Raw genomic sequence first — 20,388 nt, forward strand, 5'->3', positions numbered from 1 at the left:
CTCACATGAATTCTTCCCCTTCATTCATTCCTCCATCCACATATTTGTGGAGCAGCACTTTTGGGTTGCTTTCTAATTCTTTGCTCACACAGTGGCAGCCCTAAGAATTGTTTTCTCCCACCAAAGTTTATAAATCTCAATCCTGTACATCTCTCTCTCTTGTGATTACACTGGTTTCTATGATGACCTTGAGGCCATCCATTTCTTTCTAGGATCCTTGTCAGCATGATGAGGGTCAGGGGGTGGTATGTGAACACAGCCTGGGGAAAAGAAGGGGTTTTTGTTGTGGTGGTTCCTTAAACTAACTTACCTCTGTGTGACCTTCCTCAGTTGAAGACATCAAGAAAGGTTGCAGACCAGGGCCATGTGTTTCCACGAAACGAGCGTGAAAGCCCTGGACTTTGACTGATGTTGGAAGGCTTTCAACCACATCTCGATGATGAGAAATACCGTCCTGTAACATGGTTTCCTTTTCTGTTCCCACACCATTATGTTTGCCTTTTAGTACTGCAAAAATAAAGAGTATATGAAAATATGTGTAACTAGTTAACAAGGAATAACACAGTATAGGCAGTCTTGAAATAGCTTACCACTTTTCTTGAATTGCTGAGAAGTGGCCATTGGCTTCGTTAATCCTGGTTGTGCAACATTCTAGAACAAAAAACAGAAGCCTTAATAAAAATGAGTATCCACACGGGTAACTCAAGTGTAATGTTCACCATTACCAGACAAATCAACACAACGTGCACAGATTGTGGAATAACCTGAATGTAGACCCAACACTCAATTCTGTCATTATTTAACATATATCTTCATGTGGGGAGAGCGTTATGGGAGCTACTACAGATGTCCTCAAAATATTATCCCCCTCATCCCTACTTCATTACTATACAAACACTATGATTCATTTAGAGTATTTTCTTAACCAGAATAACCTAGGACAAAAATTTTCCGACATAGTTGAGAGCATTTCTGAAACAACTAACATTAAGGAACTTACAGTCATCATGTGCTATATTTTTACATCCATCCACGTGATTTATATTTGTATGAATTATCTCTTGCCCATGAATATGTGGGAGTTTAGTTTTTACTAGTACCTTACCTAAAATGATGGAGATTAAAAGTAGTATAAGACACTTCCGTCTTGTTTGACAAAAAGCTACAGAGAAATGATTTTGTCCACTCAGGTCTTTGCAAGAAAGAGAGAAATAAACAGGAATAAAACTCATATGGCACTGATGGATGAAAGAAAGGCACACATAGCGACTACAAAGAAACCTGTAACTAAATACGGAGGCAGAGAGGGAATGAAGAGACAGACACTGAAGAAACGTCTCCTGCAAGGAAAATTTAGGTGGGTGTAAAACCATTTCAAAAGCTGCGGGCACATGGATGAACACACAAACAAAAACAAGAAACATTTCCACTCAATTATGAACGTAAATCAAGAAAGAAAAGAAAAGACATTCAGCACAATAAGATCTATAACAGAGACTTCTGTTCATAGCACATCCACAATAATACTGACAAACATTTACATGACAGTTACTTTTTGTCTCCAGTTTTGTAGACTTTAATTTATTGCTATAAAATGAGGCATTCAAGTAGTGAAACATGGTCATATACTACTATCTGAAAGCTGTAAACTTATAAATACAAAAAGAGAAAAATACAAACAGAAACATTTCATCAGTTTCTCCTAGGAGAAAAAAAAAATGGGTAATCAGAATTCTAAACAGTAATGTACGGCTTGTAATGATATCATGTCTTAAAGATATCTTCAGAAACCCTCACTAGAAAGAGCACAGAGGGGAATACAGGCAGAATGGCTGACTACAGATATCGGGCACCGGATCCTATGAGGAAGAACAAAGTCTCAGATGGTAAGGCACACCCCAGGTGTAATTCTAAGGACACAGTGCCAGAACCCACCACAGATCCCACGGGAAGAACTCGCAGGGCAGAACAAGAAAGAGCAAGATTCTGGCAGAGAGAGACCCCGGAGGAACTGGGAGCCCCACGGAAAGGGTAGGTGGGGAGGTTTGTTTTTCCTCCCCTCACACCTCTGGCAGTCTGCAGGGCCCCAAACTGTCACACAGCCCCTCTGTCCTCAGGAGCCCACGCGCTGCTGCCCTCAGGAAACTGCGAGCTTCTTTAGCACAGAGCACAAGGCCGCTGGCACCCTGGAGGTCGTTCTCCCTCCCCACAGACCACAGCCCACATGGTGAGCACCATACTGCTTTCGCACCCATTGTGTGCCTCTGTGCTGCCCAGGGAGCTTCAGCCCTTCAGTTTCTCATTTCACTGGAACTGACACAAATGTGCTACACAACCCACTCAGACTGCAGCAGCCAGAGGGCACCAGTGAATCTCGGGGACCTGAGCAATCTCACAGCTGGCACATTCTGGGCAGGCTGCCTACATGTGAGAGGACAGCACCGAATCCCAGAAGGGCTCCTTGAGACACAGGTGTCAAGAATGACAGGTCTCATTCTTTTAGACCCTTCTCATCTTGCTCCTCCCTCCCTCTTCTCTCCACCGCTGCTGGCACAGCCCTAGCAGTTCCTGCAGATTTCATGCTTAGTGTAATCAGTGACATAACCAGGATGCTAACATGTCACCTGACTTCTCCTCCGTCCAGGTACCACTGTGCAGCAGCTGCTTCTATCTAAGTGGTCAGGCCCTTCCAAGATCTTTCCACAGTTGTTCCCTTACTATACGTCGTCACTAGTTCCTACCTACCCTTGTAAAAGCACAGCAGCCAGAAATATATTTAGTGCATTTTATTTTTTATAAGAAATTCTACTCATCAAAATATCACTAAATAGCATTGTTGTTATTAAACTCTCACGTATTTACTATTCCCCACACTTTTCCATCTCCTGTTTCCTCAACATCTTGACTTGACTATCCAACCTTTTAAAATCTTCAGGTTTCAGGCACTATCTTTTTTAATTCCAGCTTCCAAAACATTCTCCTCCAAACTCTTTCTCTTTGAATGTCATTAGACCTTTCACACGTTGACATGTACCATGCAACTTTACATTTGGCCACGGCTTGACCCGGAAGAATTCTTTAGCTTGTAGGTCAACATACTTCAAAGCCCAAATTGATTCTTTCCCAATTCTAAGCCTTATTTTTTACCCTACGGTATGATGGCCTCTTAAAAAAATGCAGCAAACTAGAAGAATTGTACTGTACAGGTGTAATGTACTTAGCACACCGTTATTTTCTGACGTATAAGCTGAAACTTGTAAGAGGATCAGCCCTTATATGCAAAGGGAGAGGTCAGACTGTGACATCACACCACTCCTTCTTGGATTTTAACATCACTCAGTGCTTAGATTTTAACAGCATAAAAACAACAACAATGAAACACAGTACCTCAGAATCCGAATCTGCAGGTGACGACGCTTCCTCTTCCTTTGGTCCAGATGTTAACAAGGACATCTTAGCTATAAAATGTCATTCACAGAGTCATTTATGAGAACATGTCTGACTTTATATTTCAAATACGTATGCAAGTCTACTGCCATTCTTTTTTATTTAGATGAAATAAAATTAATAGCAAAAAATTTTTTCAGAATTGATGCAGATTAAAAGAACAAAAGGTAGGCCATATGAAGAAAAACAGGAAAAGAAAAATAATTACAGGAAATGGTTGTTACATTTGAAGCCACATATGTTAACTGGTGCCTTTACGACAGTATTTACGCATGGAGAAATCTCAGAGATATTCACTGATTTACCGCTTCTGCTATTTTCACGTGTTACAGTAAAACTGACATTACATTTTGCTCTCGTGGAGCATTTTCAATAATACTCATACCATTTTCCTCTCTTAAATCTGCTGGCTTTGTTGTCCCCTCCTGTGGAAAAAAAAAGAAAGAAATGCACTTCAGAACACATTGTATTTATTCTCTCACTCACCCACTCACTCAGTCAGATAATACGCAGTCACTGTGTCTGCCAAATCATGGGCAATATTCTGGGACAAAGCGGAACATATAAATAGAAGGCAGATTCTGCCTGATATTCAAGCAGGACTTGAGATGTATGGAAACAAATAGGAATACAAATGGGTAAGTCACTAAGTCACCAGTTCGACAAATGGACTGAACAAAGTCTAGTGAGGGCACAAAGGAGAGAACAGTCCGTTCTCCCTGGGAAACTCCAGAAACGCTACAAAGAGAGGAATGGATTTTGAAAGACACACAAAATACAGACCGAAGGTGTGAAGAATTTCTTACATGTGGGATCATCACAAGGATAAGGAAGCAACCAGGCAAATAGGGGAAGCAAAATAATGTGGTAAAACTGCAAAACAGCTATAGGAAGCGGGATGGAGAGGGAAAATGGGAGAATCAGTCTGAACCACACCAGTCACGTGCCATCCTAGAACATCAGCTGTCCCCTTCATGGAATGAGGATCCCCTCAATGAGGAGATGACTTACATCTTCACAAATATATTTTAGAAAGGTCACCCAGGCAGCAATGGAAAGCTAAATGAACTTACCAGGCGGGCGTGGGGGGGTGGGAATCCAGAAAACAGTCTTCCAACATCATAAGTCAGAGAGTGAGTAAGCATAATAAGATAGGAAAAATGGTGAGCAGGGAGAAGATACAGAACTTGGTGAATGACAGAATTGGCGACTGGGGGGAGGACTGGAGAGCTGGATTGTTCCTGCTTGAATCTTTCACTGCTATTTATTAGGGGTTATTTACTAGGGTGAAGAAGCCAGATGTCGGAGTATATTATGGAGAACCAGGAAGAGTCTGACAAGGGTCAAGGAGAGGTTCATTTGGCAATGTATCAAATTTGAGGCACCTAGTGGATGTGATGCACAAGAGAAATCTGGGTAAACACATTGGGTGTAGGATTCGGTTAGCTTACTTGGGAAAATTTTACAGAGTTCAGAAGGTAAATATTTGAAAAATATACTAAAGTGGTAGAATTTAATAATGCAAACATTGAAAGAACTCGGAAATTCTGGAAATGAAAATGAGAGTAGGGAAATATAATATGGGATGCAATGTTTTCAAATACATTACCCAGAATCTGTCAAGGATATAAAATATAGTTTCATTTATATATGCAAATATTTACTTCCAGAAAATTGCCGGCATATGCATGTTTAAATGAAATGAAATGGTTGAATTCCAAAGCACTGATTCAAAATGCCAATTCAATAGGATTCTTATGTAAAAATTAATCTTAAAAGTTTTAATCTGTAGAAGACCTCCTTCTCCATTTGTGTGATTACAGAATTAGGAGGCATGTTTAAATACTACTATAATTTTAAAAGGAAATGTAAATCCCCATGTTGGATGTGACATGGTTTTTCTTCTGCCCCGGTAAAGGACATAGTAATAGCTCTAATTTCCTCTTTATGCCACATAGGATATTAGTTAAAAATCAGAGAGAGCATCTAGCATGAAGAAAATAAAGCCATGATTATTCAAGTTGAAGATCAAAAATCCGAAAACATCTATGATTGTGAAGGAAGACCCAATATTCCTAGGAAGACAGAAGAAACAGACTCAAATGTCAGGTGTAAAGGATTCCTGAGTTTAAGAGATGAATTCATCTCTGGGCCAGGTCAAAAATCTATAAATACTAAAGTTCATAAAGCTTCCTGTGAATAATATAAAGGGTCCCCTTTTGGGGAGATATTTTTAAAAGAAAAAAACCATCGTCTAGAGATGATTTTGTATTCTCCATTGGAAATCATTCCTTCATTGTTTCTATAAGTAGTTTATGTGAGAGAAGAGTCACCAATTATGTTTAAGTTCATGGCATGTGTATATACAGGTGCCCTTTACATACAGATAGTATTAGCATAAGATCAATGAGAATAACTGCAGAAATAAATAATTGCTGCATTTATTTCTCTAAGAGGGCTGTGGCTCAAAATTTCTTTTCTCTTAGCATCAATAAAAATTCAGAACCTCCCTTATATAATCTGAGATTATAATTTTAATTAATCAAAAGATCAAATAAAAGGTTTATTTATTTCTTTCTCCTTATTCTCTAAAAGATCTAAAACAGTCACCAGGATTGTATCAAACAGTAAGATATATTACTTAGGCAAGTTATGGATAGAGAAAACACTAAGTTAGCAACCTTAAGGAAGGAACAAGGGTCTAAACTAAATAATTCATTAAAAAATCTGACAAGCCCCAAGATAGATATCTCTTGGCATTATCTACGACATAGGTTTTACTAGATTCAGATTAAGATATCACTTTACTAAATTTAACAGAAATGAAGAATAAATTCTTTTATTTCTAAGTCATTTTTAATTGCTGCATACTTGGTGCACATATATGGGGCCTACATGTGATAATTTGACCCTTCATATTAGTAGAATCATACAGGGTAATTGGGATATCCATCACCTTAATCATTTTCAAATTGTCTTTCATTTCTTCACTGAAATCAGGTACATGTCATTCTGAAGAATCTGAGCATCTTTTGTGCTGATTGTCTTTTCTCAATTTGCATTTAAAAGAATTTCCATCGGATTTTACATATGGAGAGTTCCTGCTCTCATTAAACTCCACTATTGCTGTGGTGTTTTTATAATAATCTCTCACTTTGACTCTCTTATTCAACCCTTCTATTTATCTTGCCCTTCTCACATGAATTCCTCCCCCTCATCCCTTTCTCATCTACATGTCTGTTGAGCAGTCCTTTTGGGTTGCTTTCTAATTCTCTGCTCACACAATGGCAACTCAAAGAATTCTTTACTCCCAACCAAACTTTAGAAATCTCAATCCTATACATCTCTCTCTCTTGTGATTACACTGCTTTCTATTATGATCTTGAGGACATACATTTCTACGATCCTTGTCAGCATGATGGGGATGCGGGGTGGTATGTGAAAAAAGCATGGGGAAAAGAAGGGGTTTTTGTTGTTGCTGTTGTTGCTTACATTAACTTACCTCTGTACCACCTGGCTTAGTTGAAGACTTGAAGGAAGCTTTCAGACCAGGGCCAGGTGGTTGCAGGAACGGATCATGAAAGCCCTGCACATCGATTGATGCTGTCGGAAGGCTTGGAACCACAGGTGGATCATTAAAAATACTGTCTTCAAACATTGTTCCATCTTCTGTTCTCACAGTAAATTTGGCTTGTACTACCATAAAAATAAAGAGTATATGAAAATATTTTTAATTAAATAACAAGAGATAACACAAAAATAGAAAATCTTCAAATAGCTTACCAGTTTTCATGTGTCGCTGATAAGCAGTCATTTGCTTTATTACCCCTGGTGGCAGAACATTCTAGAAAAAAAAACAACAGCTTTAAGAATAACGAGTATCAAAGCGGGTAAATTGAGAATAATATTCACCATTACCGTACGATCTAACACAAAGGGCACAGATTTTGGAGTCACTCGGATGTAGACACAGCCCTCTATTCTCTGATTTGTTCACCTACATCTTCTCATGGGGAGAGGATTATGAGAGCTCATACAGATATCCTCAAAATATCACTCCGCTTACCCCTAGTTCATTACTGTACAAACACTATGACATGCATTAGATTATTTTCATAACAAGAATAATCTAGGACAAAAATTTTCCCAGATAGTTTAGAGCATTTTTGAAAGAAGTAACATTAAGGAACTTACATTAATCACGTGTTATATTTTGACATATATTCGCATGATTTATCTTTGTATTATCTTTGTATGAGTTATCTCTTGCCCAGCAATATATGGGACTTTAGCTTTTAGTAGTACCTTATGTAAAAGGATTGACACTGCAAATAGTATAAGTCACTTCTATCATGTTCCTTAAAAAGCTAAAGGTAAATGATTGTACCCACTCAGGGCTTTGCAAGAAAGAGGGAAGTAAACAGGAATAAACCATGTCAGGTAAAGACGGATGAAGGAAAGGCACACATAGCTACTACATAGAAAGCTGTAACTAAATATGGAGACAGAGAAGGAATGAAGGGACAGACACTGAAGAAACATCTTTTGCAAGGAAAATGTACGTGGATGTAAAACCATTTCAAAAGGCGGGGGAGCATGGAGAAACACACAAACAAAAAAAAGAGACATTCCCACTCAGTTATGAACATAAATCAAGGAGGAAAAAGGAAAACATTCAGAACAATAAAATATATAACAGACTTCTGTTCATAGCATATCCATAATAGTAATGCCTAATATTTATTTCAGAGTTACTTTTTTTCTCTACTCTGTAGACTTTGATTTTATTGCTATGAGACATTCAAGTAGTTAAACTTGGTCATCTACCACTACCTAAAAGCAAACTTTATTACTACAAAGAGAAAAATATGGAAACAGATATGTTTCATTAATCTACTTGGAGGAAAAAAATGTGCAATCAGAATTCTAAAGATAAGGCATGAAAGACACTGGCTAGGGGAAGGGAGCAGTGCCCTTGCTCACCCAGTGCCCCAGTTGCTGCAGGTGGCGGGGGGGAGAATGGTCTGCCCCGCCCCAATGTCCCCAAGGTCCACGCTCCACAATCTTGTGACTGAGGAAGCACTCAGTATTCACACAAGTACTGTGCGGCTTGTAATGAAAGATATCTCTAAAAGCCCCCAGTAGGAAAAGCATAGAGGGGATACAGGCAGAAGGGCTGACTAGACACACTGGGAACCAGATCTTGTGAGAAAGAACAGAAAGTTTCAGATGACAAGGCACAGCCCAGGTGCCATTCTGAGGAAAGAGTGCCAGAAGCCACCACAGATCCCACAGGAAAAAGTCTCAGGGCAGAAGAAGAAGGGGCAAGATTACAGCAGAGAGAGACCCCGGAGGAACTGGGAGCCCCACGGAAAGGGTAGGCGGGGAGGTTTGTTTTTCCTCCCCTCGCACCTCTGGCAGTCTGCAGGCTCTGAATCTCTCAGACAGCTCCCCTCTGTTCTTGAGAACACAGCACCAGGCTGCCAGCACTGTGGAGGATGCTCTTCCTCACCATACACCCGAGCACATGCAGTGAGTGCCATACCGCTTTCGTGAAAATCGTGCCTCTTTGTCCTGTCTAGGGGGATTCAGCCCTTCAGTGTCTTATTTTTCTTTTCCGTTGTCCCCCCACAAATATTCTGCAACACACACTCACACAGCAACAGCCAGTTGGCCAGTGAATCCTGGGTGAACTGTGTCATCTTAAATCTGGGACATTCCAGGCAGGCTGCCTAAGGGTCAGAGTACAGCATAGCATGAAAGAAGGGCTCCTCGGGACATACGGGACCAGAGGGCCAGGTCTCCTCCTTTTAGACTCTTCTCTTCCTCCTTCTCCTCCTACCCTCTCCTACCTACCGCTGCTGACACAGCCATGGCCATTCCTGCTCAGGGTTGGCATGGGCACCCCAAGGGATGACTATGCTACGGCAATCAGGAGCAACTTCCTCGCCTTTGTCACTGTTCCCTCCATACCATGGATGCCACAGATAGTGCACCTCACACCTCTCCCCCTATGAAACTGCAATGATCCAAGGGGTACTCTGCCCGTGAGGGCCCTGCCTGCAGGTCCTCCTAGTCCTGCCTTGGCTGGCTTCTCCAGCACAATGGGTGTTACTCTAAAGCACAAGGACATTAATCCTCCCTGAGTACTCCATGGGCAACTCAGGACAAAAACGCCTCTCCCTGTCACAGTTTGGGGATTCAACTCATCAGATGGAAGGCCAGCTCTGCAGGCCTTTCCCATTCCCCCAGGATTCAATCACATCATTCGGGGCCATGGGGATGTGTGAATTGACCTTCAGAAGGGAGGGAGGCCACCTGGGCAGAAATAAAAGCAGAGTTCACTGTGGGTCTGAGCCACAGTGAACTTGCCAACTTGCCGAGTACCCCTCCCCTCACAAGATGGGCATGTTTTCTGTCAGGGCCAGGGTCCTGGGAAGGGAAGCTAGAAGCTTATAGCCTGCAGACGCATTACTGGTAAACTTATTTGCCTTGGACTGCTGCCAGGGACCAGATGCCAGAGGAGAGCTGCGGGACAAGGGAAGTGGCAGGAGAGTGAAACCCACTCCCATCTGCTGGACTGTGAATTCCTGACTTCTCCTCCCACAGGAGCAGACTTGTTGGCATGGTGGGAACACCCAGCCCCCAACTGGTGGCTATCTCCAGCGGTCTGAGACATGACCCGTGTCCCCTGCTGAGACAGCATTTGTATCCACCTTTGTGGAGCCTCAACATGGCTCTCCCAAACCATCCCCACCCAGTCTCACTTGCCTCTCCCTGACAGCTCTGGTGCAGCACAAGAAGGGGTCCCCTGGGGGATCGAGAACCCCCCCCATTGCCTGGGACAACGTGCTTCTCATGATTGACTGAGGCTAAAAACAGGTGCCAAAACCCCCACTACAGTGGACTCTCTCCTGCAAGCAACATGTACTGGCAGGGCGATCAACATGTACGGGTCAGCACAGCACTGACACATTGCATGGTACAGAATTTGGCAGACTTTTACCCACAGGCACCACCTACTGACTTCAAGATTAAACTAAATGTACCAGTATAATTCATGCTGTTACATCTACAGGGTGGGGAAAGAGACAATGTAACAACAAACCTCCATCTCCCCATCTCAACAAGAGGCAGGGTTTGAGAAAGAGAATTCAAATTTCTAAATGTCCACAAATTCTTTTTTTTCTCAGTAGGGATACAGTCTCACCATGATGCCCAGATCATCTTGAACTCCTGGGCTCAAGCAATCCTGTCACCAAAGCCTCCCAAGTGGCTGGGACAATAGGCTCACGTCACCATGCCTAGCTAAAGTTCCACTACTTCTAATATTATTTAAGTCTAAATAGAGCACTAAGGGTATAAATAGAGAAAAAGATCTCTCCTAAAAACTATATGATACCAAAATAACATGTGTCTAAGAGAAAAAAGAGGAACTATATGCTATGTGCTATACAGTTTTGGAAATAAAAGGCACCAGGGAGATTCCATGATCACTGTAATAAGCAACTGGATGCATTAAAGATTAATTCAGACATAAGTATTATAAGAGTCATGTCAGTATGATCTAAAAGTAACAGTAAGGACATGTATGCAAATTAACCTGGACCAAATTTCATATTTCCTCTACCATGGGAAAGCTTTACCTAATACAATTTCCCTGTCACTCTGTATTTCCTTGATCATTCTTTTTTTATTCAGACCCACCCCCTGAAAAGTATTTATCAATCCTCTCTTATTTACCAAAGTAAAAATTTAAAGAAAAAATTCAAGGGGTCCTATTATCAAATGGTGTTCTCTGAACAACTTTCTATTACCAAGATGAAACCATGATAGGTGGACCACTGCTAAATATTATGAGTTAACACTATAGAAAATTAGATATACAGAGTGAAAAAATTAGTTTCTTGAGAGACTATTTTACCTTGGTATCAACATCGAGGTGTTCAGAAAATGAGTCAGTATCTGGTTTTCCATAAATATCCGGTTTGATGGAAATCCTTTACAGCAAAAATAAACAACAGAAATAAGCCAGGTCATTTCCTTAAAAGAAAAACATTGGCCAGTTCTTACCTGGGCACCCACTCCCAAATAAAACACAAGAATCAGGCGAAAGGTCACCTACCACTATACTAAATGCCGTTTCTTCATAGAGTTAGTATTTAGTCTCTGATTTAAGAAAAATTTTACTTACCTGTTTTTCTCTACGCCTCTTCCAAACTTGGAAATATTCAATGAAAACTTACTTCTAGTTCCATAATGATTAGTGACAGCTAATACATTGACAGAGCCGGAGAATAATTTCTCTTAACTAATAGCCTATCCAGTTAATGGCTGACATAACTCGTGTTATCTGAACTGGAACAAACCTGATAACCTGAAACAAGGTAGAAAGATACTACCCCTTCTCCGTTATCTACCTCTGGTTCTAAGAATAATCTGTATCACTCAAGATTGGCAGTCTTGGACTCTCACCATGGAAACCCTTTCTGAAGGCCCCATTGCTTCCCTTTACCCACAAACAGCACAAGGAGTGCCCCAAAACATTTGAAATGCCTGGAAGTTAAATGCACAAAAGTCAAAGAACAAATGCATACACACTGATAATCGATAAAGGGGGGGAAAAAAACCAGTAAATGCATATGTTGTTATTAGAAATACTCTTCCCAGAAACAATAAAAAATTAAAAATTATAAAATCCAATTGTTTCCCCAATATAGGTCCTGTCTTATTCAGGTCCACATAAACTAGCAACCCCTTAAAAACCTTCACAGGCACTCAGATACCCAAGCAGAGAGACTCCTGGAAAAACAGAATCCTGGAAGTTGTACTTCTATTTCCCATAGTATTATCTAAACATCTTCCTTCTTATGGGCTCCCACTTCCAGATCCCTCCTTCTTCTGCAGGGCTCCATGGCAGTCTCCAACCTCTAAATATTCAGCCTAAGAAAGCACAGATTCCTGAAAGGATGGGCCCAAGTGACCAAGAGCAAGAGATCTCTATTTCCCTGCTCCTAGAAAACAGGTGAAAGGGACGCTCAGTCACACTCTCCTAGCAGAGACATGTTACAAACTACCCAACTGAACCTCCATGAGTGATCTCCCAGCCATTCCCACCCCTGCCTTCCCTACATGTACATGGGAAGGACATCAGTGAATTGGGAAAAGAGGTGGCGGAGACACCGGACCTGGGACACACATCTGTCTTTCAGGAACCTCCAGACCCTAGGAATCGAGGGGCTCTAAGCCAGTCCTCTGTAACTTGAGGTGGAAGCAGATGATACCACATTCTGATCTGCTCTACAGATTCTTCCAAAATTCTTCAAACATCTTTCAATAGCAACCTCCAAATCTGTCAGTTCCTCCAATTAAACAAAAAAACAGCAAGCTCTTCAGGACTCCCTCTGAGTCCTCTATTTTAAGATACTCTTCTAGATAACTCCCGACACCCTGTGTCCTTCATTCCTATGATTCATCTTTATCAAACTTCTCAGATACTCCAATATTCTGATTTCTTTTCTAAAACGCTTATTCCTATACAACGCAGTGTTGTTTCTCTTCAAACTTGGTGTTCCCCTGCTAATTCCATTCATATCCACTAACACTGAGTTCATCAGCTAATTCCATTCTTATGCTTTTCCATTGGCCTCACTAGACCCACACCCACTGTCTATTATTAAAACACTCACCTACAGGATGATAAACAAGGAAGAGTACTGGGCTTTCAATTAAGAACCTGAGTTCACATCTCATTTCTAACACTCACTATCTCCAAATGAGTCACTTTAATCTCTTTGACTTTCAGGTTCTCCACCTGAGCAATTACTAGGGCAGGATGTTAAGCACAGGTGGAATTCCTAGAGAATACTTTGCTTGGTCTCTAAGATTGCTTAAAATCCTGAAATTCTGTGTGCTTTGGATTTCCTCTATAGGAAAATGTGGAAGACTTAGCTGGCAGAATGGAAAGAAAAAAAAACACACCAAAAGAAATACCAAAAAAGGCAGAGAAGAAAGAAAACAGAATCAAGACAAGATTAGAGAAAAGTCACAGAAGAAGAAAAGAGATGCTAGGAAAAAAGAAAAATCTTCATGAACTAGGCATGTGCAGTAGCTGAGGATAGTCTTACTGTCTACTTACTGGGAAGTCAGTAAGTAGAAAGATCAATCAGAAAAATCCTCTAAATAGATGCTAACTGTAATTAACAAAACATGGCATACATGTAGATATCCTTCACTTACAGGAAATTAACTCCTTCTAGGACTTGCTTGGTCTTGCTTATGTTAAACCTATGGTCCTGTGGCCACGGCAAAGTGAGATCTGCCCTCAAACTTTTGATGGTGAAAACAATGACCACTGCAATTGTTGAACATATCAGGACAAGCTGTTGACTAACCAGGCTTCTAAGGAACACTTTTGAGGAGAGTAAACGTATAACTAAATCTGACTTTCTGCATCGATCTCAGTTGGACCTGTACCTGGATCCCAGTGCTGCACAGTTCTCTATCATATGCTCAGGGGAAGAAGTAGGGATTTGGGAGCCAGGCAGGTTTATTGTCAAATCATGGGTCAGCTACTTGTTCACTATGGGATCATGGGACAATTAGTCAACTTCAGAACCACAGTAGCCTAATTCCTAAACAGGAATAGCACAAGTACTTTGCAAGTATTTGTGGAGATTATACGAGATGATCAATGTTAAGTACATGATATGGCATCTAGCTCATAGTAGAACACTCATCAAATATTAGTTTCTTTGCTTTGTATTCCCTTAGTGAACACATAATTTTTAAAAAATATGTAAAATCCTACCTGAACATGGGGTCTTCAGTAATCTCATCCACTACTAAAGAAAAAAGTAAAATATATTTTAAATCAACCATATAAAATTATGGAATATTAAAAGCCTACGATAGCATGCTGGCCTATAATCCCAAGGTAATTAGGAGGCTGAGGTGAGCGTATTGCTTGAGGCTGACACTTTACCCTGCAGTGCACTATGATCACATAAAATCATTGGATATGCTATAATACTGTACTGCTGATCACAAGCTCCTCTTATTTGTTTCTAAGATTTCTGTTCATTTCTTCTGAAACTAAAAACACTGTTCACCTACTAAAGGAGGCTCTTGAAAGAACAAGTCAAAAAGTGCATACAGTTGCATCCGAAGCATAGGAAGAGTTATACACTGCTCCAAGACAGATGGCTGTGACCATTAAGGGCCACTAGGACCTCTAAGTTATTTCGAGGGTAATGCGGGTTTATCATACAGACAGATAGATAGATAGATACAGATATAGGTATAGATAGATGGTTAAAAGTGTTGTGATCCAAGCCACCAAGTGTTCTAGTTAAATCACAGATTACCAACTTCTGAACAAACATAATACCAGAAAAGCATTTCACATGAAAACTATGCCAGATAGAACACATAGTATTTGACAACCCAGAAGACACCTAAAATCTTGGCAGCCCATCATCAGTGACACTGTCATTGTGGTACAGACATTTGCCATTAGAATCTAAGAGAATACCAGATACACTTTAGGACAAGTAGCCAACTGTCTTCAAAGGAAATAATAAACACTTGAAAGACATACATATGTTAGTAATGTGTCCTCACACTATTTTCTCGTTGGAGATGAAATTAAAAAGAAAGCAGGAAAAGCAGAGATATCAGAAGAAGGCAAATGGAAAGAGAACTGCACTAATGAAGACATTCAGGTACTGACTTTTCTACTGAAGTCACCAGAATTCCCCAAGTACTGAGAACCAGTATATTCAGCATATCCCCTTATAGTTTCCTCCATATATTCTTTCAGTTTTCTGCAGTATAGTATTTAAATGATGTCAGTTTCTCCAACTTGCAGGTCTGTAATCCATTGCTGACCAAAATTTGAAACCCAGTCCAAAAATGGCTGTGTTATGATTCCACGTCAGAGGGAGGGTATGTGTGTTCCACAGTGGCTTCCAGTGTTGCTGCCAGGTTTTGTTTCAGAATGCGTGCACAAGAGCTCATCAAGGCCGTGAGTATAAAGCAAGCATTTCCACAACAAGCAGATAAGAGAGACAACACTTCCCCTTACAGGTGATCTTCAGGTTTTAACAATTTTGGAGTAATATTGGCACATTGGACTCACCAGTCTAGACAATTTTCCTGACCCTATGTGGAAACCTGCTGCAGTTACAAAACTTTTAGGTAGCATCTTAAAGATGTGTCCTTCCACATCTGGACACCACAAGTACGAGTCACATACAAAGTAGACCTTACAATTTTAAAATTGTTGTTTTGAAAAGGGAACCACCACAGATGAGAAAGTTCAATCCACCTCGCTTTAGTAATCTTACTTGTCAGAATTTATAGTCTCCTACTTGAAATTCTCATGTTTTAAAAAATCTTTACAACATAACTTGCTCTGATTCCTCTGCGACATTTCTCTACCCACTGCTCAGTCTTCTTTGCTGACTCCTTTTCCTTTGGGAAACGTGGATGCGCCAAGGGTTTTGGCACTGGCCGCCTTCTCATTCTACATCTTCCCTATCAAGGAGAAGCTCATTCAGATCTATGACTTTGGTAATTACAGTAACAGTATTCCAAGTCTGTGACTCCAACCTCAGGGTTCCATCTCCTGGTAGAAATGCCTATCATCCAATTACCAACTGAAAATATCCCACATGAATATCCCATTAAACTCAACATGGATAGAAAAAAGTTAATCTTCCCTGTTGACCTGCTGCTCTTCTCTATACACCTGACAGTTTGCTACTCTTTCCTCGTGTCCAATTTAAACGTGACTGCATAACCTGGAAACCTGTGAGTCAGACAGCTGAGATTTCTCTCTGCCCTTAAATTTGAACATTCAATAACCACTAAATCATATGAACTGTCTTTCTCTTCCAACTCCTCTTTACATGTCTACCACCAAGGTTTTATTTCAAGATTCAGCATGGACTCTTAACTTCTGGCTCTCACAGGGGGAAAGGCCCACCAACTATTACCATTACTTCTTAAATTTAAAAAAAAAATAAGTAAAAAAAGGAAAAGGCAAGAAAAAGAACAACGTCTTAAAATGAATAAACTGACCTTCCTAACCATTTCCTTCACTGTGGATGGGTAACCACTAGATTGCTACTAATCCAAGCTTTGCGTGACAAGGAAACTACAGCTTTGACTATTGTAAAAGCTTCCTTCTCTTGTCCTCCAGTCTCATTAGATGGTAACCTTCCATCTACCTTCTACATGGGGGGGTCAGCAAACTACAGGCCACAGGCCACATCTACCCTGCCACACGGTTATTTAAACCAAGTTTCATTGGAGCACAGTCATGTCTATTTGCTTACCTCTTATCTATGACTGCTTTCATACTACAATGGCAGGGTTGAATAGACATGACTGAGACCACCTGGCCTAAAAGGTATACTACCTCAACCCTTTACAGAAAAAGCTTGACCATCCCTGCTTTACACCATAACCACAATGCCCTCATGCTCAATTCTAATCCTGTGACCCCCAGGAAAATGGAACTGCTGGAAAACCTTGCAAATCTGACCCATGAGTCTCAGCTTTTGCACTTGCTGTTCTTGGACCTCATGTGCAATCCTGCTAGGTGTTCCTTCTGCCAAGCACCATCTTTCTGCCTCTTTACCTGGCAAACTTCTACTCACTCTGCCTTGCTTACCTTAAATCCTAGTCAATGTCTAAAGAATTAATTCTGCATGATAGACTTAAAGTGTCTGGCACACATTTAACATGGTAAGTACAAGGTAAATGATGATTATATTAATAAGCTCCCAGAGGGCATCTGGCACCCAGTAACCACTGAATAAAGTAGTAAATAATATAAGTAACAATAAAAATAAGTTCCTGACTGTATTTGTAAAATGTACGTGTTTAGTTATATCGGAACAATACTTATCACCCAAAAGACATTTGATAGCTATTTGTGAGGTGGGCAAGTGAATACGATGAATAAAAATGGTTTGACAATTCCGTTGAAGAAACACAGAAGTTAAACAGGAACAGGTCTAGCTTATCACAAGCACCTCAAAGACAAAAACTATGCCTACTCGATCTTTGTCTCCTACTACTTACAATACCTAAATTATGGAATTTCTTTGATGAATATATACTACATTAAAGGTGCCCTCATATACTTCAGATTGTACAAGGATGTAGGTGTCCCACCTAGGTAGCACAGTAGCATTTTTGTTATTGCGAAATACTTCTCTACTTTTATTATTATTGGTTTAGCCCACGGTTGGGCTACTGGAATATTTCTTATGAAAATCATTTGGCTAAGGGACACAAAGTCACTGTTATCATGACAATTATCCAGCAGATAGGAGAACACATCTCGTTCTAGTGAAGTAAATATATATCATTTGGTTTTAACCTATGGGGAATGAATTCAATAATAGTGAGACCTTGTTGGTATGCGGATTTCTAACATAATCTGTACTTCTCAACAAAGAATTGCTTTTCTGACATCTTCATTCAATAGGTATCTTTATAAAATAATCCACTGGCTTGGTATGGTGGCCCATGATGCTTGTAATCCTAGCACTATAGGAGGCTGAGGCAGGAGGATCCTTGAGGGCAAGAGTTCTAGACCAGTCTGAGCAAGAGTCAGACCCCATCTCTACTAAAAATAGAAAAAATTAGCCAGCAAACTAAAAATAGAATGAAAAAAGTAGTTGGGTGCGGTGGCAAGCACCTGTAGTCCCAGCTACTCAGGAGGCTGAGGCAGGAAGATTGCTTGAGGCCAGGAGTTTGAGATTGCTGTGAGCTAGGCTGATGCCATGGCACTCTAGCCTGGGAAACAAAGTGAGTCTCTCTCTCTCTCTCTCAAAAAAAGAAAGAAACCATCTCTGCAAAAAAATTTAAAAACAAGCTGGGCTTGGTGGCATGCACCTGTAGTTCCAGCTGCTCGGGAGGCTGAGGCAGGAGGATCATTTGAGCCCTGGAGTCTGAGGTTACAGTGAGCTATGATGATCCTACTGCACTGACTGCACTCTAGGCCCTGCACTCTAGCCTGGGCAATAGAGTGAGTGAGACCTTGTCTCCAAAAGTAAATAAATACAATAATATTCTCCTATTAGTATTGCTGCACACTGGCCACAATTTGCAGTTAATATTGTCATTTGTTTATGCTATCAGAAAGGTATTTTTGAGTTCTCGGTTTTAAAAATAGTTACTTTTCTGTGACACAAATCCCTATGTAATACAAATACATAGTCTCCCTTTGACAACAGGTGTTTGAACTGCAGGGGTCCCCTTAGATGCAGATTTTCTTCTGCTCTGTCACCCAGGCACAGCTGGACCAACCTCTCCTATTCCTCCTCCTCTTTATCAGCCTAGTCAATGTGAAGATAAAGAGGATAAAGACCTTTATGATGATCCACTTCCAGTTCATGAATAGGAAATGTAGTTTTTCTTCCTTATGATTTTCTTCATAACAGTTGCTTTTCACTAGCTTACCTAATTGTGAGAATACAATATATAACACATATGACATACAACCTATGTGTTAATTGACTATTTATGTTATCACAAGGCTTCCAGTCCACAGTAGGCTGTAAGTAAAGTTTTGCAAAGTAAAATGTTATACACAGACTTTCGAATGAAAGGGGATTGATGTCCCTAACCCTCCCATGGTTCAAGGTCAACTGTAACTACTATTCACTAAATGCAAACCATTTATTATAAAAATTAAATAGAAGATGCGTTTTTATACCAAGCGCAATTCATTATAATGTGACTGGAAACGGAATATACTAACTTAAAAATCTTCTTTCTTATTTAGCCAAAAATATCAAACAGGATTTTAGGGACCAAAGTTAAATAAATGATTTTTTTCCAGACAATATTGTTTGAGATAATAAGTGATGTATGCCTAACTTAAAGTAACTCTGCATTCTAGACTACTAAAAAATATTCAAGAAGAAATATGCATGCAGTTTACACATTGACCTTTTAAACTCCTCCTTTATACTCAAAACTTCACTATTCCTACTTATGTATCTATTGTACGCCCACCAAAGAGGCAGTCACTGTAAGAAGGCTTACCTGGATTGCTAATTTGAGAAGGATTTTCCAGAATCTTTTCTTCTTTATCTTGTGAAATTTCTTGGGGAATTCTATTTCTAAAAATGTAATAAATAAAATTACTGTTTTACTACTGACATGAAAATCATTTACCAAATAAATTAAATTCTGAAGAGTATTTCAGACAATATCAGAGCTATTATAATAACAGATCTTTAATTATCCCATATACCTCAAGTTTGTAAGCTCAACAAACTCCTTATTAAGCCTCTAGTTAAAGAAGAAAAGTAAGGTGAAGTACTCATGAAGGGAGTATAGAGCAGTGAATTAACCAGAGGTCCCTTGACATGATGCAACGTGTCCTGAACTCAGAAGAAGTCCTAGCTCTCTGTAAGCAACAGCTATTTGTTCTTGGACAAGTTGCTTCTCTCAGGCTCACTGCCTTCTAAAAATAAGGATTTTACTGCCTTAGTTCACTGGGCTCTAAAACAACATTTAATGAGAGAACATTTTTACAAGGCTCAGAAAGATAGGGAATCAATGGAATAATTTGTCCTTGAACTTTATGGCTGAAATGATTTTGGAATCCCAAACAAAACACAATTGTATTTTTCCATAGGTACTAATACTCAAATGATACAGTTTTCAAAAATGTTACTAAGTCCGACCCTTGTTTATTCCTTGTTCTACTGTTTGTGGCTTGTAATTCAGGGAATCTCACCTGTTTCATAATTTTAACAAAATTTATTATAAATATTACTTCAGTAAATGGGATAACATAATTGTCCACTGTTACTGAGCTACTTAATCACAGCAAGGGCAGAAAATTAATGGATGTCATAACCTAACTTGGACTACTACTGTTCCTCCTCTACCTGCTCAAACTCTGAATCAGCA

The 20,388-nt window shown here is 40.0% G+C and overlaps 1 protein-coding gene across 1 annotated transcript in view; it reads right to left on the reverse strand.

The window, feature by feature from the left end:
• Positions 1 to 546: 546 nt before the first annotated feature.
• Positions 547 to 20,388, reverse strand: part of LOC123638761 — a 76,880-nt gene continuing 57,038 nt past the window's right edge. Inside the window, exons 21-29 of the mRNA XM_045552591.1 lie at positions 19,513 to 19,589; positions 14,258 to 14,291; positions 11,372 to 11,447; positions 7,231 to 7,291; positions 6,950 to 7,143; positions 3,833 to 3,872; positions 3,388 to 3,458; positions 618 to 651; positions 547 to 575 (exon numbers count right to left, since the gene is read on the reverse strand). Of these exons, the coding sequence (XP_045408547.1) occupies positions 547 to 575; positions 618 to 651; positions 3,388 to 3,458; positions 3,833 to 3,872; positions 6,950 to 7,143; positions 7,231 to 7,291; positions 11,372 to 11,447; positions 14,258 to 14,291; positions 19,513 to 19,589 (616 nt within the window). The remainder of the gene's footprint in view (positions 576 to 617; positions 652 to 3,387; positions 3,459 to 3,832; positions 3,873 to 6,949; positions 7,144 to 7,230; positions 7,292 to 11,371; positions 11,448 to 14,257; positions 14,292 to 19,512; positions 19,590 to 20,388) is intronic.

This window comes from Lemur catta, chromosome 5 (genome assembly GCF_020740605.2).
Source record: "Lemur catta isolate mLemCat1 chromosome 5, mLemCat1.pri, whole genome shotgun sequence".
Lineage (NCBI taxonomy): Eukaryota > Metazoa > Chordata > Mammalia > Primates > Lemuridae > Lemur > Lemur catta.